The sequence below is a fragment of the Mya arenaria genome, chromosome 15 (genome assembly GCF_026914265.1).
Source record: "Mya arenaria isolate MELC-2E11 chromosome 15, ASM2691426v1".
NCBI classification, from domain to species: Eukaryota; Metazoa; Mollusca; class Bivalvia; order Myida; family Myidae; genus Mya; species Mya arenaria.
The window spans coordinates 4,826,788-4,851,478 of NC_069136.1; the positions used below are offsets into that span (position 1 = coordinate 4,826,788).

The 24,691-nt window shown below is 32.8% G+C and overlaps 3 protein-coding genes and 2 long non-coding RNA genes across 6 annotated transcripts in view; 1 reads left to right on the plus strand and 4 right to left on the minus strand.

Annotated features, from left to right (window-relative positions):
* Nucleotides 1–22,254, plus strand: part of LOC128219888 (uncharacterized) — an 89,650-nt gene extending 67,396 nt beyond the window's left edge. Inside the window, exons 2-4 of the mRNA XM_052928031.1 lie at nt 20,083–20,233; nt 20,656–20,796; nt 21,088–22,254. Of these exons, the coding sequence (XP_052783991.1) occupies nt 20,083–20,233; nt 20,656–20,796; nt 21,088–21,242 (447 nt within the window). The 3' untranslated portion in view covers nt 21,243–22,254. The remainder of the gene's footprint in view (nt 1–20,082; nt 20,234–20,655; nt 20,797–21,087) is intronic.
* Nucleotides 663–9,231, minus strand: LOC128219891 (uncharacterized). Of its 2 annotated transcripts, none has more exons than XR_008258686.1 (3): nt 8,923–9,231; nt 1,609–6,596; nt 663–1,145 (listed from the first exon to the last, which is right to left on the minus strand). It is a non-coding gene; the product is annotated as an uncharacterized LOC128219891 (long non-coding RNA). The 2 variants fall into 2 exon arrangements; XR_008258685.1 differs by having other exon boundaries at nt 8,918–9,231.
* Nucleotides 10,890–12,107, minus strand: LOC128219890 (uncharacterized). Its single transcript, XM_052928033.1, has 2 exons — nt 11,450–12,107; nt 10,890–11,035 (listed from the first exon to the last, which is right to left on the minus strand). Exons 1-2 carry the CDS (start codon nt 11,802–11,804, stop codon nt 11,016–11,018), a joined length of 375 nt encoding a protein of 124 aa, XP_052783993.1. The 5' UTR covers nt 11,805–12,107; the 3' UTR covers nt 10,890–11,015.
* LOC128219892 (uncharacterized) lies at nt 14,728–16,074 on the minus strand. Its single transcript, XR_008258687.1, has 2 exons — nt 15,356–16,074; nt 14,728–14,875 (listed from the first exon to the last, which is right to left on the minus strand). It is a non-coding gene; the product is annotated as an uncharacterized LOC128219892 (long non-coding RNA).
* Nucleotides 18,039–19,218, minus strand: LOC128219889 (uncharacterized). The gene is made up of 2 exons (XM_052928032.1): nt 18,624–19,218; nt 18,039–18,185 (listed from the first exon to the last, which is right to left on the minus strand). Exons 1-2 carry the CDS (start codon nt 18,985–18,987, stop codon nt 18,166–18,168), a joined length of 384 nt encoding a protein of 127 aa, XP_052783992.1. The 5' UTR covers nt 18,988–19,218; the 3' UTR covers nt 18,039–18,165.
* Nucleotides 22,255–24,691: the final 2,437 nt, after the last annotated feature.

The following is a 24,691-nucleotide window of genomic DNA, read 5'->3' on the forward strand; positions in this document are numbered from 1 at the left end:
TAAATATCCGTTTCAAAACAAATATTATTTTCGTTTTAAATGATCATTTCATCGGTTCATCTTTTAAAGACCTTTCTACGGACTTTTTAGTTTATTTTACGGACAAAACCCAGTTGAAAATGTCACAGGCAGCTATATTTCTAGCTTTAAGAAACAATTTTTGTACGTTACAACCTAATTTAACTCTCATACTTTTAAAAATAAAACATAAATGTTTTGAAACACTTGCAACAAAGGAACGAAGACAATTAAGGGCCCCTCGACAATATTAAACAAATGCCTGTACATCTATAAATTAAGTGTTCGTACGCGTCGAATGCACAAGCTTTTTGAACGTTGTAAGAATTGTATCGCACTAATCATAACTGTCAAATCAACGTTTCGATCAATATTTCAAATATATCAACAGGAACAAGTTAAGATGAAATTAGAACACAGTCGATGCTAAAATTAGAAATACGAGGATGTAGGTCGCTTTTGGATTATGGGATTTCCCATGATATAAGTAGTACAATAGTATGGGAAGGTTTTCTATCACTATTGAAATACGCTCAGGACTTTTACAAATATTTTGGATCATAATTGATTATGAACATATAAATTGATTTGAAAAAAAATTCATTAGTTACACTCAGGATATATCAAATATAAAGACTAAACAGTAAATGGACATATATTTATTCTGAACGTAGATATTAGAACATTCACTGATCACACGATTTATAAAGGTTTACAAGAGGTCATAAATTTTCATAAAAAATAGTAAAAGTTTGTTGTCCAGGTGTCCGTAGTATTCAGGGCTAGTCCATGTAGTTTACACTCTGTTATTCATGGGATAAATGGTTTCTAAACGATTTGTTTCACACATAAATAAATGGAAAAAACAATGAAACAAGGAATTAATGTTTACAAACATAGTTAAAAAGTTTTTTCTTTGTAAGATATATACAAAAGGTTCTATAAGCGATAAAGTGTGAATACTATTGACAAATATTTATCTGATATTTTTAAAGTATATGCAATGATTCAATGAATGACATGAAAATAACACACTCCGGCAGCGTAAAAACTGTCGATAGAAAACATGAAACCTTGAACTTTTTTGCTGCTTGCATGTAACTGTCCAGATGATAGTGATCACAGATCTGAAATGACACAAGAGCAAATATTTACAGATCGATTTAAATCGTTTATTCTACATGATCATTTTAAAAGGAATATGAACACTTTGAGCGTATATTGATTGTAGAATGTAGTTTAAATAGTGTGTAGTGTGTTGCATTTAAAGAAACACAAAACGCACAATGTATTTCTTTAAAAGCATTTATATGTTCTGTAAAAATACAGTGGAAACTACAGAATCAATCTAATAGTCAACAGTTGAACAAAGAAGCTGGATGTCAACAGTTGAACAAAGACCACGTTTAGGTGCATAGTTTATAGACCTATCACTTGTTCCGATTTCTCATAACCTATGTTATGCTTTTTTGATAGGTTGTAAACAATATTTATCAAAACAACAATTATTGACACACCTTAAAAAGAAATAAATATATAAATGTTTCACTATGAAAACATCTTCATGCGTATTAAAATTCAAACTTCTACCTGAATTACTTAAATCCAGGTTCCTTTGGGCAGTAACAGATTTTCTGTAGTCGGATAACACCTTCTGGCAAACGCTGAGTATGGTAGTTACAGTCGTTTGTCACATGGACTTCCACTCCATCCTGTATGTCAAGAACGTTTAGTATCCTCTTTCCCTTGATGAGTTCCTTTGAGCTATATTTTTCACATATACAAATTCTGTATAAGATGTACAGCACCGTGCCTGGTTTCCCGATCACTTGGAAAGGGACAATCAGTTTTCCGTAACAGCAGCCGGTATTTACATGGTGTTCCGTTGATTCTAATTGAGCTGCTATTAGACGATTGTTCCAATGATTAACTGGATTGAAATCACTGTTATACAACGCCATTTTAAATATAGTGATAGTATTATAAATGCGTCTAATTTTGTCCAACAGACTACTTATGTGTCAAAAAAGCAACACTTACCTTCGATGAGAAAACCTCGGCCTTTTATAGATGTTTTTTTCTGGATTTTTTTAGTTTAAAAATATCACATGTTTTGCGTTCTTCTTTGAAATCACTGCGGCTATGAATAGAAGCTCCGAAAAAGAATTGCGGAACGCCCATTATTACCATATGGGCAAATAGCAGCTCGGTATGGAATATGACCAACAGTGGTTTTCCAACTGTTCTAGATCAAGTCTATCTTTAGGTATTGTATGTTTCATAACGTTTCTAAAATAATAATATTTAATCAATACAGTTAAGTTATAACAGTATCAAACGCCATATCATTCGATGTGGGTGAATTGGCCGCTCAGATACGAAACATTCCATTAAAACCTACATAAACTGCACGGAAATAACAATATCTATTAATACGAATTATGCATGTATCAGTTATTCAAACCTTACTGATTGTGGTAGTTACAAAGATTTAAATAAAACCTATCCACTTCAAGATCTGTACAACTCGAAGGTATACGAGTATTAAGTTGGTACGCGATTTGCTGTCGACGCGCTGTAATCAATATCCGCACACTGTTAACTTACAGCAAAGAACTTTGTACATTAAGATAAACAAACAAGCCAACTGTAAGATTGTTTTTATTGTTTTGAATTGGAAGTTGTTATAAGAATTTCATTTAAAGAAATAAGATACAAATTGAAATCATGTTGTTAATAAGGTCTACATAGACTTATATATAAGACTGATGAATACTCGTATAATCTTTATAAACTTTCACAATTTTTAACATAAGGGGCTTCATCCATTAAATATTGTAACGTATACCAAAGTACTTGCGATAAAGAATATGAGAAATACACGTATTTTAAATGTTATTATTATTTATGCGAAAAACTACAGAAACAAGCTCAGTAGCAAAAAGTTTACATAAACCCGGTTTAATGGCACTGGGTAAACGCCAAAGACGGAGAACATAAAATCACAAAAAAAGAAACATTGAAGAACAGCTCGAAAAGAAACATATCTTCTGAAAATTTTAAGGATCATTTATCGAATCTATGTTAACAAGATTGTGTTTCAAGCTTAAGAACAATTAAGTCTTTCTTAATTATATGTATACTTTAAATATCCACAGTGGTTTTTGGAATGTACATGTTCCTTTTGTGTTAAGGGAGGCTTTCTGTTTGACACCTGTATACATATCAAAGTTGTTGTTATTTCGAACCATATCGACAAATCATTGGTGTTTTCTTATCTTCTGTAACTTTGGTAAACTTCTCGGTAAACGGTGCCTACCCCGTTCAGTGTTGTTTCTTTTGTGTCGAGGCTGTCATCTAAACCGTTTAAAACAAATCCATACACAAATATTCCGCACAGAAATTCTGCAAAATTTAATGATTTGCGATTATGGACTGCTTCTCTGTTGAATTTGCTCATCTTGTTCTCTGTGCGTATGTTATTGTGTAGGTTGTTGAACTATTCTATACTTCAAATTACGTTTAATAAAGCCCCATAATTTTTTAATGTGTTAATAATATACGTTCACCACGCCGCTTTAAACAGTTGGGATACTTAAGTCCTTGTTAAGTAATAAAACATACTCACAGTTATTTTATAGTATAACTATCACAAGACACAAAATGCTATCTTACAGTAGGTTTTTTTAAGTTGTTCATTTCGTATGAGATATTGTAGAAATAAAAGGCATCTTGTTCGTAGCTCGCATTATCTCTTATACATTCAGTTCAAATTCTCCTTCCGCTTGGGTCGTGCGTTGGTAAATAATTATTTGCCCTTGGTTTACCACAAATAACTCTCCACAAAAAACGCAAAAGAAAAATATTAGCTAATATGGTCCGTAGCCAGGATTCGTGTTCGCTTCGAAAATACCCATGCTCTTCATTTAGCTCTCCCATTTTGTTACAAAACTTGAATTTTTAGGTATAACAGATAAAGGGTTGCTTTTAGCAAAATCTCCTTAGCAAGAGCAAATTATTGGTTGCTTTATATAGCATAGCCTTGACATTGTGCTTTAAAGAAATACCAAGGACCGTTGTAATGGTTGCCGGCATGTGATCTTTCTTACGTCAGCAATAAGATAACAAAAGTTCCTGTCGAATCTTGCCAAAGTCAAGGTGTTACTTAGATTGTGGCAAATGAACTTTGGGAGCACATTGCTTTATCCGATTACAAGTAAAATGTTCTGTGTTAGAACATATCAATTACGCTTACAATGAAGTCAGAAACAATATTGCGTCCTTAATTTTAGTATACAAATGAAAACACAAGCATAACACATTTCAACAATGCAAACTCGGGACAAGATCATTAGTCGGAATTTGTTTATACGCACAAGTTAAGAGCATAAACTGGTGGTTAACATGTTACCAATTATTGCAGTAAATGTCCTATTTTTTTTCAGCAACAAGGAACATTTTTGTCGAACGACCTTGCCCGTATTTGATGTCTGACTACATCAGAGTATAACAAAGACGTTGGGTTCCCATTTCCTTACACGATCACTAGCAATATGGTCTTATTTAGACTACAGTAAACATGTTTATAGACTCAATAAACACTCTTACACCTTGAATTTATTATGAGGTATAATGACAACAGATACCATACTCACAATACCGGAACTGATATGTCAATGTTAAATGTACATCAATTAAAGTTGTCTGATTGTTTTGTTAAATAAATAAATTGTTGTTATTTTATTTATTTAAGTGGTATCATTAGCAAAATTCTAAAAGACAATATTCATGGTTTAACATTATGTAGATAGAAATAAAAAAAGAAATGTTTTTAATGCTTCACGCAAAAGGACTGTATGGTAAAACACATGATTAACCAATGTATACAATTATATTTAGTTAAATGCAAGAGCATGTAAATAAAGGTGGTTAATATGGGCTTATTGTTTACAAGTTCGTCGATGTTTGTTTCGCCGTGGTTCAAAACCCGCTGTACAGCTACATTGGTGACTTGAACAATTAGTTACTTCATTTGTTTCCGTGTTTCCACGGGGGTTTCGCCAACGAGTATTGAGAAATGAGCTATTGAACTGTGTAAACTGTTGAACTGCACGTATGTATTTTATTTGGGTTAAATATATTCAAAGACTCCTAGATACTTGGTTTCTTTGCAGTTGGAATGTTTTTATTTTCAGAACTTATTTAAACCGCGAGCAATATCATATTATGTTTAATGCTGGTTTTCCATTTGGTGATCGTATCTTGGCAGACTTCGCTTATGTGAGAGTTCTATCCTGTCTCGTTGTTGGTTTGGTCAAATTGTATATTTGTTCACCAACCTCTTCTCAGATAAGTTTGTATATCCACTTTAAATAACACTGTGTTATTCAGTATTGTGTTCATCCTTATCAAAAACCAAGACGTTTTGAAAGAATGTACATATCACCATTCATTGTTGAGAATGGCACCCCCGAAAGTATGGAGAGCAATGAACCAGTCTGGGTTTATCATACACATGATTATTGTCAGGACTGTTGATCGTAAATTAAACTGTTCATGACTTGGAGGATTGCCAATATCTTTACGACGCTAGACACTTGATATCCACTCGATTTGCGTGTATCTAATAATAGCCCCATAGGCAATAGCATATCTTTGTTAAACATATCTACGAGTGTGTCTTTATTTTTGTTCTTTGGTAGTCTGCTTTGAGAAAAAATGCAGCTCTAGTCCCCATTTTCTTCCACACACGTATGTGTTGGCCGTATGGAACGTACATAAACCAGTGTATATTTGCTCTGGACCTTCCGCATTCGTAACGTCGTAATATAACCGTCATACCATGTATAGTCCGTAGATATATTTACAATCCAAGCTTTTGTGTATCTCCGTTATTGATTTATCCTTATTAACGATATTGTCCTAAAGCCTAGTTAGTAGATTATCAACAACTGCATTAGACATATTTTTTGTATCTTTAACCGTGAAATTCTGTTTGGGTAATGAAAGAACGAATTTTGTACCCACGTAGCTTGTGGCTATAAAAAGGGATGTTAATATTAACTGACACGGACGAATTTAATTCATTGTGTTCATTCCAGTTCATGTAGTGTATACAATCCAAATGTGAACAAATGTGGAACATTTCAAAAATTACATTGTGAAACAGATCTAATTCATGAATGTTTCGGTAGAACTGGGTTGAGTCACTTCTGATGAATCTGTTTATAAATGAGTTATTTCTATCATGTTGAACATTGTACAGTTTGTGCTGTTAAATGTTACGCGTATTCCTGTATATTTCTAAATAAATGACATCACTTGTACCTTTTATTATATACATTTTAATCAAATAGGCAGTTCTGTGGCTTTTATATTTACATATGGAAACCATATAGTCTTCAGATCTCATTTGTTTTATTTTGTAAATGTTTCTATTCAAATTGAACTGTTTTGGTTGATTTCGTCTAAAGTTCTTTAGTTGCAATACGTAAAATCCGTCAGTAGATCCTTTTTTATTGTCAACGTATATATATGCATGTTTGATGCGTTGAAGGACCACCAGCGTTGCTGTTCATCTATAACAGAAATCACACAGACTGAGTAACGCATACAACATATAGAATATGAAAACAGTATACGACATACAATTATTTTTTATTTGTCCAAAACAAAATTGACGGAGCATTATAAATCTGATATATATTTCATAAGTTTTGGTTCCTTTCTCATTGTCATGGCTTACAAAGAGCGCCATCTTTAAGACCCATATTAACAATTGTAATAAAACGATTAGCGAGGACAAAGCTTGGATAAATTGTGTGACGTCAATTCCGACTGACTGTTTTCGATGCAACATCGAAAATGTCGTTATTCAGAAAATGATGTCAGTTTAGGAAGTGTTGTTTTTTTACTTTGTCGTAAATATTCGTTGTGTCTAATCATTTTCTTGCGTTTTCACGATAAAATAGGATATAACCATTACCTGGTCAAATATTAAAACAATTGTCGACTATGGGGCCAAAGAACCATAGTTAATAATTGTGAACAACTACTTTTGCCAATATTTAACAGTATATTGTTTACTTAAAAATGTATATATCCTTTATATATTCGTGTTAATACTAATAGTTGTAGGTGCTTCCATAAATATTATGTTCTGATTTTTAGCTCACCTTAGCCGTAGGCCTGAAAATTTTATCAGAAAGTATTTTTCGATGAATTTTAGTTCAAGTTCAAATATGGGTCATCTGGGGTCAAAAACTAGGTCACAGAGCCCAAATATGGAAAACGTTGTTAACACTCTAGAGGTAACATTTTCAGCCCAAATATCCTGGAAATTTGTCAGAAAGGTTGTTTCGTTGATTTCTAGCTCAAATTCGAATTTGGGTCATCTTGGATCAAAAACTAGGCCACAGAGCCCAAATATAGAACAACCTTGTAAACACTCTAGAGGTAGCATTTTCAGCCTAAATATTCTGAAAAATTGTCAGAAAGGTTGTTTTGATAATTTTCAAGTCATATTCGAATATGGGTCATCTGGGTACAAAAAACTAGGTCACAGAGCCAAAATATGGAAAAACCTTGTTAACACTCTAGAGGTAACATTTTCAGTCCAAATATCTTGGAAATTAGTCAGAAAGGTTGTTTTGATATATTTGGGCCAAGTTTGAATATGGATCATCTGGGGTCAAAAACTGGGTCACAGAGCACAAATATGGAAAAACCTTGTTAACTCTCTAGAGGTTACATTTTCAGCCCAAATAGTCTGGAAATTTGTTACAAAGGTTGTTTTGATGATTTCTATGGCAGGTTTGATTATGGGTCATTAAGGGTCAAAAACTAGGTCACAGGACCCTAATATTGAAAAGCCTTGTTGTTGTTTACATTTTCAACTGTTCATTTTCTTAACAAAAATATGTTCACTATGATACATGTATTGCTTTATTTATTTATCCCTTCTATAAAGTTTTCTCCAAATCCTGACCCTTGTGTCAAATTTATCCCTGCCCAACAGTTTAAACCGTTTTACAGGTGAGCGATCTAGGGCCATCATGGCCCTCTTGTTTCCAAATCAGTTTTGTTTGAATGGAACTTTATTTTCGTAAGCTGTCACATTTTCGTTCATAATCCGTTGATTAATAATACAATGAACTATACAGGAACAAGCGTCTCCATGTGATTGCCTATTAATTAGCTGGTTTAAGTGATTAATTTCAAAATATTTACTGAAAATCCCGAGATGGCAAAAATATCATTAATGGATAACGTTAGTTTGATAGGGCTTGTCCCTGTATTTTCATTGACATTACTAAAAGAATGAATGTAAGAGTTTTATGCACACACATTTTCGTGAGAAATAATCGTTTAATTTTCAAAAATATTGTCAATTAAGCAATTATTTTGTTTACAAATATGCGGAGTAATATGACCAATATAAATAGAGCAATGTTAAATTGCATATGTGTCATACAGAAAAACCCGTCATGGCTATATTAATCCGGAAACAAGGTTTAGCATGTGATAAGATATACTATGATAATCATAATCAAGATAAATAGAGCGATATAGCCTTTTGAGTGCAAGACAGTCTCAGCATAATTTAACTTATGTGATCATCTCAGCGCGAAAAACCTATTCCTAACTGCGTAAATCGTTGTTTTATGAAACAGTGATGAATTGTTTTACTAATATTTTGATCTGTTTAAAAATAACTCTTTTAATACTAACTCATATTAAATTGAAAAATGTGTCACCCATTTTTTTACAATACAGCATTACCTATACAGTTTACCTAACGAAAACACATACAACATTTTTAACACAAGTCAAAAAGGAGTATATAATTATTTTCATTTTCGATGGATAACGTATGCGTACCAATCACAAAATCATATACCTTACATTTTATCTTCTATTACTCGACTCTTCTCGTGCATGGTACTTCACTTTTCCATCTTTTCTACAATTTATCCACAGGAAACGTAGAATTATATTAAAAAGAATCGTTTTCCACCATGGTTCTCCAGGTATTCTAAATCTGCTGTGCTCTTGATTAATATCTGCCATAATCGGTATTGTTTTGAAATGATAAACAAAAGACTTATGACCAATTTATCAAGAAACAACTTGATAATGTAACACTATTCAATTCGATTAGTTTTGTTTTAAAGAATCAATGATTCATTTTATCTTTCGAAGGACCGCTATATAGTTAGTCAGTTACTGAATATGCCAATACAAGTTGGGTGGGGGAGGAGTTTTGATGAAGGACCGCCTTTCACATATGCAATACATTTACAGTAGTGATTTTGTTCATGTAGCTGTTATCGCTTCCCTTCCATTTTAGGACGGCAGTCTTAACGAATGACAAAACATTGAAAAACCCAGTAACATTGAAAAGTTTCAATTGTAGATTTGTAACGTTTACCATGCACTTGGCAAACGCTTGGCAAAACAAGTTTATCTCATTCAAACTATCATACAAGTACGAATGCTCTTCGGTAGTTTTAACAATTAAAACATTGTCATCAAACGTATGCTGATATCCGAGATTGGCGGACATTGTAGCAAACATACACTGTAAACTATAGACATAAGCCCAGCAGTCGAAAATTCAAAAATAAACCATGGACAGTCAATTTGTATTACACTTTTCAGAAACTATTTACCTCAGTACAGCTGTTGTTAAGTAATAATGTGACGGCTGTAAAATGCCGCTCCCTATTTCGAACAAAGAGTAGTTTCTTGTTTTTGTCAGTCTTGTTTTTCAACTAGTTTAATAATTCAATGAGAACATTTTTTCTGATATAATCTGTTATAACCTTCTTACTGTGCACGATTGTGTTCCTTTCATCGTCTAACCCGGATTCGAAAATAGGAAGGAGTTTTTACCTTCTTTATTTCCTTCTCTTAAAACATAGAACAATAGTCGAGTTTTTTTTGTTCATTTGATGTTCCCCGTGTGTGTTCACTATATCAATCAGTGGTTGGTTTTAAATGTATTATTTAAAGCACGTTATAATTGTTTTGGGGTTTTATTTTTAATTTAATCTCAATCTTCTGATGACAGTTTTATTGAAGCCTCACTTCCGGTACAAGGAAATTGATCAATTGAATTATACAGGTGTTTTATCGTCAAAAACGTTGCCAAACTTGAATTTATTACTGATAAATTTTCTTTGAGTTTCCTAGGCTGAAAATTATCATGCTTTTTCTATTCCATTTATAATCTGAAAGATTTCCCAAATACAATCAAAAGGTAAATGAAAGCGATAAGCCTTCAACGATATTACAGATGCTTTCGATGCTTTGCCTCCTGGCAGGCATGTGATGTCTTACTCAAAAATCACCGATATTACCCCAATCATGTCAAAATCAACATTTAAGCTGTTTTGTCATTCTTTAGCTCTACTTTGTTCCGCTGTTTGCTCTCTAGCAATTATATGTTGCGCCAGTATACAACGTATGGTTTGTTATGTGAGGCACTGTGTACATAGGCTACATACCAGAAGCAAGAACAGGTTATTTGCTTTACGATTAACAACTTTGCGGGCTTCTTTTTCACGCTTTTGGTGTATGTGTGTTATTTAAGACAATAATATGTGCATGTTTTTATTCATGCAAAGCTGTTGACCTACATTCCCTTTGTCACATGCAGACAGGTTGTTTCTTTTATCTTTCAAAGATGATTTTGACTTTAAAAAAAATCACGACAGATTTGTATTGAGATGTCAATGGACCCATTATATGTAGATAATCATTCTAATTGCCTTCGCACAATTGATCCTCGTATTTGCTGTTCATATTAGATGTGTATTATAATTGAGATATTTTCACCCGTCACATGTACTGAAATGCAATCAACAATGTTATTTTAAAGGATTTATTTTCTATAGAATACAGGGTATTAACGACAAATAGTTGGTGCGTTCCCTGATCCTTGTTGGTCCTCCCAGTAATTTTCAATTGTGGATGGAACAACTCGTCCATTTCAATCAGTATGCCGAGGGAACATCTGCAAACAGAACAGTTATTAATCTGTTTAACTTTGCTATATAGCAGTGATCAATAATTTCGAAGTGAAACATTCGAAGTCACACGAAGTTCATTTTATCACCGAATACTATGCTAATGAACGTATGAGTGAATTGCCGCAGTACTGACTGTATTGGTATTGACTGCTTTGTATGGCTTGGGTTAACACGTAGATCAATACAATAACAAAGAGAAACGGGACTTGTTTGTATAGATTAACATTGGATATACGCATTATAAGGTATATATTTTTTATAACTAGTATAATGCAATAATCTTTAATTAATCCTGTTGCTCAGATTGATTAAGCATACATACAATTCAACCTAATGCAACGATTTTCAAGGCATTAATTGTTCAACATGCATTCTGTGTAATGTTGCTGAATACTTACAGTTCATGCTGCTCACACCAGAAGCTGTCTGTGGTTGTCTGCATTTGCAGTCGCGCTTTAGTTTGTAGACGGTTGTTCCGTATGACGTTTGCTTCATTTGCCATTCGCATGATTCTCTGAAGTGCACTTCAACTCCGTCTTGTTCAGAAAAGCATTTCCGTTCAATAACATATGATTTGTCGGGATACATCTTGCATTTGCATATTCGGACGAGGAATACGCATTCCATTCTGTCGACAACACCTATGATTCGTTCGTATTTGCATTTGCTGTCATAGTGCTTTTCCTTCCCATTATCCTCCTCTTCAGATGATGAACTTGAACTGTTTCTTTGAGAAAAATTCATGTTGCTCATGTCCCTGTCTGACTTCTTTGTGGTACAATGATATTCACGTGAAAGCTATTCATTCAACCGTGGAGATTAGTAATTTCTACTGAACATCATTCTTAAAATGGTTTTTGAAAAGAATATATTTGCTGGGTTTCCAGCTGATGCAATGGCTCAAAAATAATTCTTACGCACGTACACCGAGTAATTTTCCGTAAACTTACCAAATATCAAATATAAGTGGATTGTTATACAATCGAAACCAAATACTTGGTAATTTGGACCTTATCTTAAGACTATGTATGTGGGATAATTGCAAGAATAGTTAACGACATTAATCCGGTAACACTTGTAAACCATTATTGATTCAGCGTTAAAAATAACAGGCGTCTCGTGACCACTGGAATAACCGTATGGAAGTTCCCTAACCTCTACAGAATACTTCAGGGAAAATAGACAGGTTTCCTATTGGGGAAATAACCTTAAAAACACAATTACATACGGGATTACCTTTAAAGAAATTGCATGTTGTTGTGAAATATTCCGTAAAAACCCAATTAAGACAAATATAGATACGATGTGTTCGAGGTTACTGCGTCACGGCAAATACCATTGTAAATAACCGACAACGCGCGATTCGCGCGGTTGAGAAATGTTCACTTATGAATAATAATACACAGCGGTTTTCAATCAATGAAAATAAGTTGTGGAAAACTAGGACTACAAACAAGGACGTGGAGTTACTTGGTATGTACTGATCGTATGTGATTATAATACATGAAAGATATCATTGTTTGTTGTTTGACATTGTCGATTAAACGTAAAGACAAGTTTAAGCTAGGTTACACTGTGTTGAGACATGACAATTGTTGACTTGGAACCCAGCCAATAATCAAATAGTTTGACTTCATAGTAATTGAATAATTTGAAGGATCGTAGTATACTGGCATTATGTTCTGTCTACATTAACAAGCAATGGACGTTTAAAACACAAACAAGCCATAGTATATGCATGCGTTCATAGATGTCAAGCTTCTGACCCCATTAGTGTATGGTGTACACTTTTGTATTTGAACAATTGTTAAATAATACGTTTTAAGGACTAATCTTAAGATCTAAGCATTGTAAATGTTTGACTGCTGCATTTGATCATGTTAAACATGTTTGTTCAGTTTAAACTAATTTTATATAATTCATTATTCGTCATTATGTTAGAAATATCAAAGAAAATATCAACCTGTGAATGACTAATGGACTTACATTTTAGTATGCAGTGATTAGTTATTTTGACTAAAATATGCTTACAATTTTCATGTGGATGATTTTAATTCTATATTGCATTGTATGATACCTGGACCTCGAAGGAATCTTAATTCGTATAAAGTATATCATCACTTACTTTGCTATTAACTGTAGTTTTTATTTTTGCGGTAATTTGGTTGCCGCCGTGTAGATGTAAACGGCTTCTTCATGTGGAATATATCGTTGTCAGGGATAGAAATTTAATAAAAACAGACATAGTTTCTGTGCCTTGTTTCATTGAAGCAATGTTCTTTAGCTATTTTCCCTTTGATACGCACAGTACATATTGGCATTTTCAACTTTTAACAATATATATGAATGCATAAGTAAATTATATTATTTTCTCGATACACATATTAATAAATGAAAAAGACCCTTAATTTGTAAACAATTCGCGGTTTGTTTCAATTTTCCTCGCACAATGGTTGTTCATAATTGTTATTCTATATATATGTTTATATTCTCCCATATCATGTATTGAAATACAAACAAACAAAAGTTGTCAAGTATTTATTCTCTTTAAAGAACAGAGTAATAGTGAGGAAATATTTGGAATGTTCCCTGGTCCTTGTTGGCCTTCTGTGCAAAGAATAAAAGAGACATGGACTTTACATTTTCTTAATTATTTAGTCATGAAATAGTTATATTTGATGAAACAACAGTGATCAATTATTTTGTATCAAAGTATACCAAGTAGTTAAAAAGTTATCACCCCATACAAAGCTGATAAACGTTAGAGTATAATGCAAATGTGCATAGTGTATTATTGAAAGCGCAATATAATTTTGTCGTGGTTTTATATTTCATTTAATCTAAATCTTCTGATGACATTTAATGGAAGCCTCACTTCCGGTACTTAGAAAAAAATATATCTTCAATGAAATGTATTAATTATATTGTACAGTTTTTATATTTATTGTCAAACAACGTTGCCAAACTTGAATTTATGACGGGTAACTTGATTTTCCTAGTCTGAAAGTTAATATGCATTTTCTATTCCATTTATAATCTGCAAGATTTATCAAATACAATCAGAAAGGTAATTGAAACCGATCACCATTCAACGATATTAAAGATATTAAGGATGCTTTGCCTCCTGACAGGTGGTTGATCTCTTACTCAAAATCACTGACATAAGCCCAAACATGTCAAGATCAACGTTTCAGCTGTTTTTGTAATTCTGTAGCTCTACTTTGTTCAACTGTTTGCTATCTAGCCATTGTAAGTTGCTCCAGTATACAATGTAAGGTTTGTTAAGTGAGGCTCAGTGTACATAGCTATATACCATAAGCAAAAACATGTTATTTGCTTTACGATAAACAAATTTGCGGGCTTCTTTTCAACGCTTTGGTATTGTATTTTGTATGTGTGTAATAAAAGATAATGGTCTGTTCATCGTTTCAGTCATGCTAAGCTGTTGACCTACTTTCCGTCTGATACGTGCAGACAGGTTGTTTCTGGTTTTTTCGATGATGCTCTTGACTTTTCATTTTTTTACGACCGATATGTATTGTGATGTCAAAAGACCCATTTTTTAAAAATAATTATTTCAATACCCTTCGCACAATTGCTTTTCGTAACTGCTGTTCATATAAGATGTGTATAATGATTAAAATACACGTCTCATGTACTGAAATACAATCCACAATGATATTGAAACACATTTATTCTCTATAAAATACAGAGTATTAACGAAAAAGCAGTTGGCATGTTCCCTACGCCATGTTGGTCTTCTCAGTGCTTTTTATTGTGGATTATACTTCTCGTCCATTCCAATCAGTGTGATAGGGAAACATCTGCAAACAAGAAAAAACAAATGTATTCACACTTGACTCATTTTCTATAGTTTTTAGTTATAGATCAGTTAAACTTCGCTTAAAAGCAGCGATCAATCACTTCGAAATGAATCATACTTAATCACACGTAGTATCTTTTGTTACCGCTAATGAACGTACGAGTGTATTGCCACGGCACTGACTGTATTGGGATTGACTGCTTTGTCTAGCTAGGGCTAACACGTAGATCAATACAATTACAAAGAGAAACGGGATATGTATGGACAGATAATATGAGTTAGATATACGTTTTATGAGGTAAACTTTATTGTATTACTATTTTGAATTACCTAAAGATCCATTGGAAATAATATGTATTTATGGCGTTCTACGTTACCAAGCACTTTGATTCAGCATACATACAATTTAAACAAATGCAATTAGTTGCAATGCATGACTACAAATGTTCAACTGATTTCTTTAATAACTATGAATACTTACAGTTCATATTGTTCAGACCATGAGCTGTTTGTGGTTGAATGCATTGGCAATGGCATTGTACCATGTAAGAGGTCTTTCCGAAGTATGAAACTTTGCTCCTTTGCCATTGGCATGATGTGCTAAAATGAACTTCTACTCCGTCTGGTTCAGAAAAGCTTTGCCGTGCAATAAGATGTTTTTTGTCGGGATACTTCTCACTCCCACATTTGCATATTCGTACATGAATAACGCAACCCTGTCCCTTGATTCGTTTATATTTACAATGTCTGTCAGTGTGCTGTTCCTCTCGAATAACCGAAAATCCTTTAGCCTCTTCATCAGTTGCTGAACTTGAACTGTTTCTATAAGGAGAATTCATGTTTCTTAAATCTCTATTCAGCTATTTTGAGGAACAATAATTACCACTCAAAATCTAATATTACAATGAGGACTAATACGCTGTCTTGAGTGTCGCGCTTTTTCCGTGCGCATATACGTCAGCAGTCTCCATTGTCATATTGTCCTTGAAGCTCACATTCTGATTGGAGCTCTTACAATGCAACTACTTAAGTGACCTTCGCTTCCATACAAAGAGCACTGTTGATGTCAGGTTTTTTTAGTAAAAATGTTTTTCCTAGAAAGTTTAATATTTTTGTAAGTCAATAGCCATACATATAATAGCATACGATGAGAAAAGATAACACGGCGCGTGAAGTCGACATTCTTTGCCATATACTGTTTAAGTAAAATGCCAATATTTGTAGATGGAATCGTCATAGTTATATTTGCTGACATTTATGTAGTATGCATGCTTTGATTAAAAACATTATTTTAAAATATATATTTCTTACATTTTATAAGTCAAGCTATTTTATCGAGGAGGGCAGCAGCTTCTAACACTAAACATGATTCACAAAATGGTTTTTGAGGGTATAGTTTGGCTGGGTTTCCGGCTGATGCAATGGGTCATAAACATTTGCTAGGCACGTACACCGAGTAATTTTCCTGAACTAACCATTATTCTATTTTAAGTCGATCGTCATTCAATTGACACCAAATGCTTGGTATTTTGTGTCTTATCTAAATATCTGTATATCCGGGATAGTTGACGATTAAGTTTAAGGACATTTATCCAGTATCACTGGTAAACCATAATTGGTAAGTGAGTGATTCAGCGTCTATAATAGAAAGCGTCTCGTGTTCATTGTAATACCCTTATGGAAATTCCCCATCTCAACATAATACTTCAGGGGAAAACAGACAGGTTTCCATCTTGGAAAATTACCTAAAAGGCTTAGTTTATCACGGGATTACTCATATGCAGTTTCAGAAAGTCCAAGCTGTTGTGAAATATTTAGTAAAATCCCAATAAAGACAAATATAGATACGACGTGTTCGAGGTTACTGTGTCACGGAAAATACCCCTGGAAATCACGCGATTGAGAAATGTTCACTTATGAATATTCATACACAGTTGCTGTCAATCAAGAACTTAAACTTGGATAGTGTCACTTTCTGAAAATACACAAATTGAGGAAAACTAGGGCAGCAAACAAAATTGTCGTGGATTTACTTGGTATGTACATATCACTTTTGTTATTATAATCTATGATCTTTATCATTGTTTGATTTGTTTGACATTGTCGATTAAACGCAAAGACATGTTTAAGCTAGATTACAGTGTGTTGAGACATGACAGTGTTGACTTGGAACCTTGCCAATAATCAAATTGATTGACTTTATAGTAATTGAAAAATAACTTGAAGCAACGTAGTATATTGTTATTATTCTATTTACATTAACACACACTGGAAATATAAACCACAAACATGTCAGAATGAATGCATGCGTTCTTAAATGTAAAGCTGATGACCCCTTGACTCTCTGCTGTACACTTTTGTTTTTGAACATATGTTAAACAATTATTCTATAAGGACTAATCTGCAGTAAGAAGTAAATGATTTTTTTAAAAACCACAATCAGCTTTGTGAGCTTGTGTCTCACGCTTGGTATTTGGACATGAAGAAACATAATTATGTAAAAGTCATCCTGCTGCTTTTGATCTTGTTAAACACGTTTCTTAAGTTTGAACTAATTTCATAAAATACATAATTTGATATCATGTTAGAACTATCCAAGAAAATAAAACACGTGGATGACTACTGTACTTAAATTGTAGTATGCGGCGATTAATTATTTTGACTAAAATATGTTTACAATTTTCATGTGGATGATTTTAATCCTAGATCACATGTTATGATACCTGAATCTCTAATGAATCCTTATGTGAAGTACATCAACACTCTTTCGCTATTAAATCTAGTTTGAAGTCTTGCAGCAATTTGTATGTCGCCGTTTAGTTAAAAAGGCATCTTCATGTGATATGGATCGCTTCCAGCGATAATAAATTTATTAAAGAAGACAAAGTCTCTGTGCCTTGTTTCATTGAAGCAAAGTTCTTAAGCTATTTTTCCTCTAATACGCACAGTACATGCTTGAATTTTCAACTTTTAACAATAAATATGAACGCAGAAGTATATTATATTATTTTGTCGATTCACATATTGATAAACGAAAAAGACCCTTGATTTGTAAACAATACGCGGTTTGTTTCAATTTTCCTCGCACAATTGTTGTTCATTATTGTTATTCATATCTATATGTTTATACTCTCCCATATCATGTACTGAAATACAAACAAACAAAAGTTGTCAAGTATTTATTCTCTTTAAAGAACAGAGTAATAGTGAGGAAGTATTTGGAGTGTTCCCTGGTCCTTGTTGGCTTTCTGTGTGTTTTATATTGTGGACAGGACGACTCGCACAATCCGATCAATATGATGGGGCAATAGCTGCAAAGAATAAAAGAGACATGGACTTTACATTTTCTTAATTATTTAGTCATGAAATAGTTATATTTGATGAAAAAACAATGATCAATTATTTTGTTTCAAAGTATACCAAATAGAAAAAAAGTTACCACCCCATACAAAGCTGATAAACGTTAGAGTATAATGCAAATGTTGACTGCTTTGTATACTTAGGGTCAACAAGAAGATCAATTAAATAGCAAAGAGAAACGGTTCTTGCATACATTTGTAATATACATTATATGTATAAGTAAAACAGTGCAATTACTTGTAGTTTTATTTGAAATAGTTTGCTTTGTGGTGATCATTTATTATGTGAGACGGTAGATTCGGTATAAATACAATTTAAACTATTTTAAAAATAATTAATGCACGACGTATTAAGCCCCATATCATTTTGTAATGTTGCTTAGTACTTACAGTTCATGCTGCTTATTCCATGAGGTATCTGGGGCTGAGAACAGTTGCAGTGACATTGTAGTTTGTAGAAAGTGGTTCCGAAACATTCAATTTCCAACCTTTGCCATTGGCATGATGGCGTGTAATGGATTTCCACTCCGTCTTGTGTAGAAATCTTTTCATGATCAAAAAGATGTTCTTTGTCAACATACTTCTGACATCTGCATATTCGGTAGTGGAATTCGCACTTAACGTATCCGACTGTTCCTGTTTGTCGTCTGTATTTACAATGACTATCGGTGTGCGTTTCCTCCCGAATAACATGGTACTTTTTAGCATCGTCATCAGACGACGAACTTGAACTATTTCTAGATGGAATGTTCATGCTGTATTTGTCCCTAGTTGGCTAGAACGATAACCGTTTCAAAAGCAAACGTCGAAATTCATACCAAACCTCTCAATATATGTGTCATAGCTGTTGGGCGTATGCGCGCGCATGCTTGTCAGGAGTGCTCGGTATCCCGTTATTCTTGAAACTCTTACTAAGCATTGTTCTAAATAATACAACTATTGTCGTTGCCTTTCCCTGTACAAGAACATGTAAGGTTTGTTAGAAAACGGGTTAATGCTGGTTTGATCGGATCGTATGTTGCAGTTCTTTGTAATTCGATAGCCTTACTGATTATGATATTCTAACAGCGAAAATAGCACACGTGATACTTCGCCTTACTTGTTGACGTTTTTGGAATTATTTATTAGTCAAATGAAAAAAATGTGTTTGGTAGTATTTGAATACTTTTTGCCGACAGTTACAAAATTATGTATGCTTTGATTCAATGTAAAGATATTTTTCAGCATACATGTATTATATCTTACTTTTATAGGTCAAAGCTATTCAAATTCATTTTACCGTCGGTGGTAGTGTAATGATATACCTATTCATACATTTTCTTTTACGAAATTGGTTTTTAACGATTTGATTGTTCTGGGTTTCCAGCTGATGCAATGGGCAAAACATATATCTTACGCACGTACACCGAGTTATTTTCTATTTGATGACTAATGATCTTTTCCATGTTGAATGTCATGTTATTAAGTTGAAATCCAATACTTGCTGTTTTGTACCTAATGTATATATCTATATGTGGGATAGTTGCCGAAATTGTTAGAAGATTTATATCAGGTTACACTGGTTTAACTAATGGAGACATGCCATTGCGAGAGAATGAAGTGGTTCCTTTTTGGTAAATCACGTAAAATCACCATTAATATTATATAGCAGGATAAAAAAACACAAGATTAAGATTTCTTTTGTTTTTAACATGTGCATTTCCCCACATGCGGCTTAAAAATAAAACACGATCTTGTTGTTCTGACTGTAACGAGTTAAAACAATGCTATAGTTGAAACAGTATTAAGCAAAGATTAACATACAAAAGAAACAGCATTTTAGTTTCGACACAACTAATTGTTATTTCAGATGACGCTTTCAACAGAGGGTACTTGCGCTGACCAGACATTCTGCCGAAGGATGGCGAAACGTCTTAAGACAAATGAAGAAAAGAATGAGCAAGAGCCTGGAGGAGAACGAAACGTTCCTGGTAACAGTGCAACTACTGCGGCCACAGTCAGTAAGTTAGATTAAACGATATTAAATTGTTTAGGTTAAAATAATTGTCATAGAAAATAAAAAGGAGCCAACAACAACAACAACAACAACAACAACAACAACGTATACGTCATAGTTTCAAGTTATACAAGTTATACTCAAATCTGAAATGAAAGCGATACGGGGCGTTATACTTTTTTAATAATTCACAAATATTATTTCTCTTCTGCTGTCTGACTGTCTGAACGAAGATCCTCTAGAATTGTTTTGCTTAATTGATTGTTGTGGCTTGTATATCAGGTTTTAGCTTACCAATGTTTTTATAAATAGTTCAACGTAGTATGCATTCACTAGTTAGCAATCCATACATTAGTTTATTGTAGATAAAACATTTTACACAGGGTGACTAGCATATAGTTTGTCATATTCGTTATTGTTTTACAGGCGAACTCACGAAATCACATACGGGTGCCTTTGGTGATTCATCCGTTATTCCGCCTTCAGATATGGTGAAAGCCCTCATCATGGCTGCTGACAATGACATGCCTGAACTGAACCGTGTTGAGTTTGCCAGGACTTTGTCTGGTAATAAATTACATTAGTTGCTACATTTACAATTCTTCAAGCGGTTACCTTTATCATGTAATGATTCAAATCAAAAGTGTAAGCTTGCCTTATGGCAACATCTGGGTATCTAGCATATATTTTGCGAACCTTAAAAAAGATATGTTAAAATTGAATACCAAAATGAAATACAATTTCTTTTAAACTAATTACCAAAAATAATTGACTTATATTTAAGGAAATTAAAACTGACAGTTTTCAAAAGCAAATTGTTGGTCAAACGCAGTTGGTATTATGTTTCCATACTTACAGACGACGATGATGCCGAGGCTTATGACCCGATCTTTGAGGAATCAGAACTTCCACCTAGGCCAGTGAAACACAAGAAAAAGAAGTCAAAGGACGGGAAATCATTAAAGCATTCCTCATCAGACAATGAAAAGGCAAAACCACAAACTGATAATTAAATCATTAGAAATATTGAGTGACAACATTATTCTTAGACATTGTCCTACAGGCAGTGAAATGTACGTGCTGTTACTATATCACTTGTTAGTGGTTTTACAACATTTTCTCGAACATATTATTTCAATTTTGATGGCAATTAGTTTGTAGTTCTGTAAAATGACAATGCAAGGGAAACAACTTCAATTTAAAAATGATGCACATGTTTTATACGATAACTTTTAATCATTTAGCAATTGAAAATAACGAAATTATCTTTACGTGTTACTTTGTATTATGCGATATATTGTATTTAAATAATATTTTTAATAAGTTATCACGTTTGCAGTCAAATATTACTGGTAAATATTACCTTGTTTTAAAAATAGCATAATAAAAGAATGATGACTGTTTTTACTAGTGAAACACTATTGCCTTACCATCGAGCTAAACAGATCTTGAAGAAGACATGTTCTTGCTATGTTGTATATCGCCGTTCAATGTGCATACTTTTTTACAATCTGTATCACTTTTGGAATTACAAACTTTTCTCAATTGTTGCCATAACGAGTAATATAAAAACGCGCCTATGGTCAAAGGGGCGCAACTACAATACAAAGTGTTTTCTCTGTAAACCAATGATGTAAGAAATTAAATCAATTTGTAAATACTTCAAGAAGTTGTGTTGGCATATTTACAATTAAATATGTATTATATTATCTGTATGCAATTATAATTCTTATTAATATTGTAGTAATTATAACTGTTTTAGTTATTAGTGTTGTTCTTTAAAACTAGTTATAACCTTGCCGTTGCCATACGAATTTGTTTATTTTGTTGCACTGTGTCATACTTCGTCAAACTTGAATAAATTTTAACATATGCAGTATGTTTTTATAAGAAAAATCAGATATAGTTATTGACTTTAACATTTAGGACGAATGTATCGCACGGTTTCTCTTTAACGAATAACAATTGATATCATGACATTTTCTGTTTTGTTATGACTGAAAGGCAAATAAACTTTAAAATGCTGTCATTTGTCCGTTTTACTTGCACTGTTTTAAACGAGTTCTTTTTTTTAATTTTAAATATGTTAGGTTTGGACTGGCATGTCAATATTGTCAATTAATGATGATCAGCTGTAATACCATTGCACTGTCTGTGATATGTGACACTACAATGCAAGGGAAGCAACTTCAAATCGGAAATTAAGTGCATGTTTCATTCAATAGCTTTAATTATTTTAAAGTGACACTCTTATTCAAAATCAATATATACACATGTATAACGTACATCAATTTTGACTGATAAACCTTTAACTACTTACTAAATAATGCATTTATGGAAAATATTAATCACTGATAATATGACTGTAACCGTGTATTTAATAGCAGAAAGAACAAACATATTAAATGATTGGTAAATGCTAAAAGATTTACTGTGATATACTATCGTCTCATGGGGTAGAAATACCGTTTTTCATGCTCATTTCCTACAAACTTAACTCGGGATCCTTCATAAGAACCATTGTTTTTGACATTTATTCATCCATTATGGAATATTTAAACAATATTATCAATTGTGGGATATATTATTTGGTAGTAAGGATGCATCTTTAACAATATTTACTTGATAATAACGTTTTAATTTTAATAATTTGATCCTTATATATTGCTATATATTCTACAATAGTTTGTATTCAATTAATTTGTAATAAGTTATTGTGATTGCAGTCAAAAATTACTGGAAAATATTGCATAGTTTTAAAAATGGCATACGAATATATTATTCACTCTTTTTGCCAGTGAACAACTATTCCCTTACCATCGAGTTGTACAGATCTTGAAGAAGATATATTCTTGCTAAATTTTGTATCGTGATTTGATGAGCACACTTTTAACAATCTGTATCACTTCATAAAATACAAATGGTTCTCTTTTTTGCCATTAATCAGTAATATCAAAACGCGCTTGTGGTCAAAGGGGCGCAACTACAATACAAAGTGTTATCTCTGTACTAAGATAGAATGCATTCCATCAAGGTGTTAAAACATAAAGTATTGTTTTATTACATATAAAGAAGAATTAGATACATTTTTGTTTTGATGTGTTGTGTTGTTCTTAAAAAAATAGATGCAACGTATCGTTGCTTATGAATACTAGTATACTATTATACAATAAAAATATTGCATTTTGTTAAACTTAGTTACAATTACTCATGCTTGTAACAGTTCAAGTATCTTTTTTATAAAATCATTTATTTGATTATATATTCGAACAGCTGTGTGAATTTCCATACGTTATGCTTGATAGTAAATAAACTTTAAACAATGTGATTAAGTGTCGGTGTTACCTTCATTAGTTTTTTTGTGTTGAAATGGTTCAACACATAAGGTTTGGTATTAAAAAAAGTAAAAATTGACAATGTGCTATAGCATTACTTCCTCCGTCGAAATGTCAGCATCGTATAAATATGACAATAATTTATCTTCCTTAAAATGGCATTTATTTTGATTATGCATTCAATGTTGTAAAACACGTGCGCCATATGAGTTTAATACTTAACAATAAGAATAAGAGAAAATGTTTCACTCATAGGTAAAGGGAGGCAACTACAACGCAAATATATTACCAAATTTAAACTTTATGTAAACTTTAGGAAATCCAAACATTGTATACACTAATCTATTCAAAGTATATCAAGTTCACATATGACTAGAATTAAATATTAATAATATAAATAGTATAAATATTAATAAACAACTTATATGAATGTTATTTGCGATTTATATTCGGGAACATATCGATATGCATACTCTTACTTGCGCAAATAAAAATCCGTATGTTTTCTATTTTCTTATCTCTTCACTCAAATCAAACTACGAACTAGTCAAGGTATTTAAAGAAAACCTCATGGCTCTATCATAGTAGGACGGTCAATTCAAATGCATACATATGCACAGAGTCGTCACAACACTATAGTGACGTAAGTATCTTAATCCAAATTTATCAAATGGGTCTTATGAGAGAATACTAATATATAGCTCGGAAACAATCTTTGCATAACAGGTTGTAGTATCATATTTGCATAAGTGGTCTAGAGGTTACGGCGTCCGCCTAAGGAGCGATAGGTAGACGGTCAGAAGGACGAAACACAAGGGTTCAACGTTCACAGTTAACAAATGTTAGTGTGATGAGTGAGGTTAAATGATTCTCCAGCAATATAAGGGATGAAACTAGGAAACAACAACAGACAACAGCAATAACAACAACAACAACGGCGACAACAACATCATCAACAACAACAACAACAAAATGTTTTACATTTGCGATTACAAATCGCAACAGCAAGAAGTTACTTCTCTATAAATATCACTTGATGGTTATACTCATTAAGAACACGATGGAAATAATGTTGATTATTTAAATACAAAAATGTAAAGATTGATATTGTGCTATAGCATTGGTTT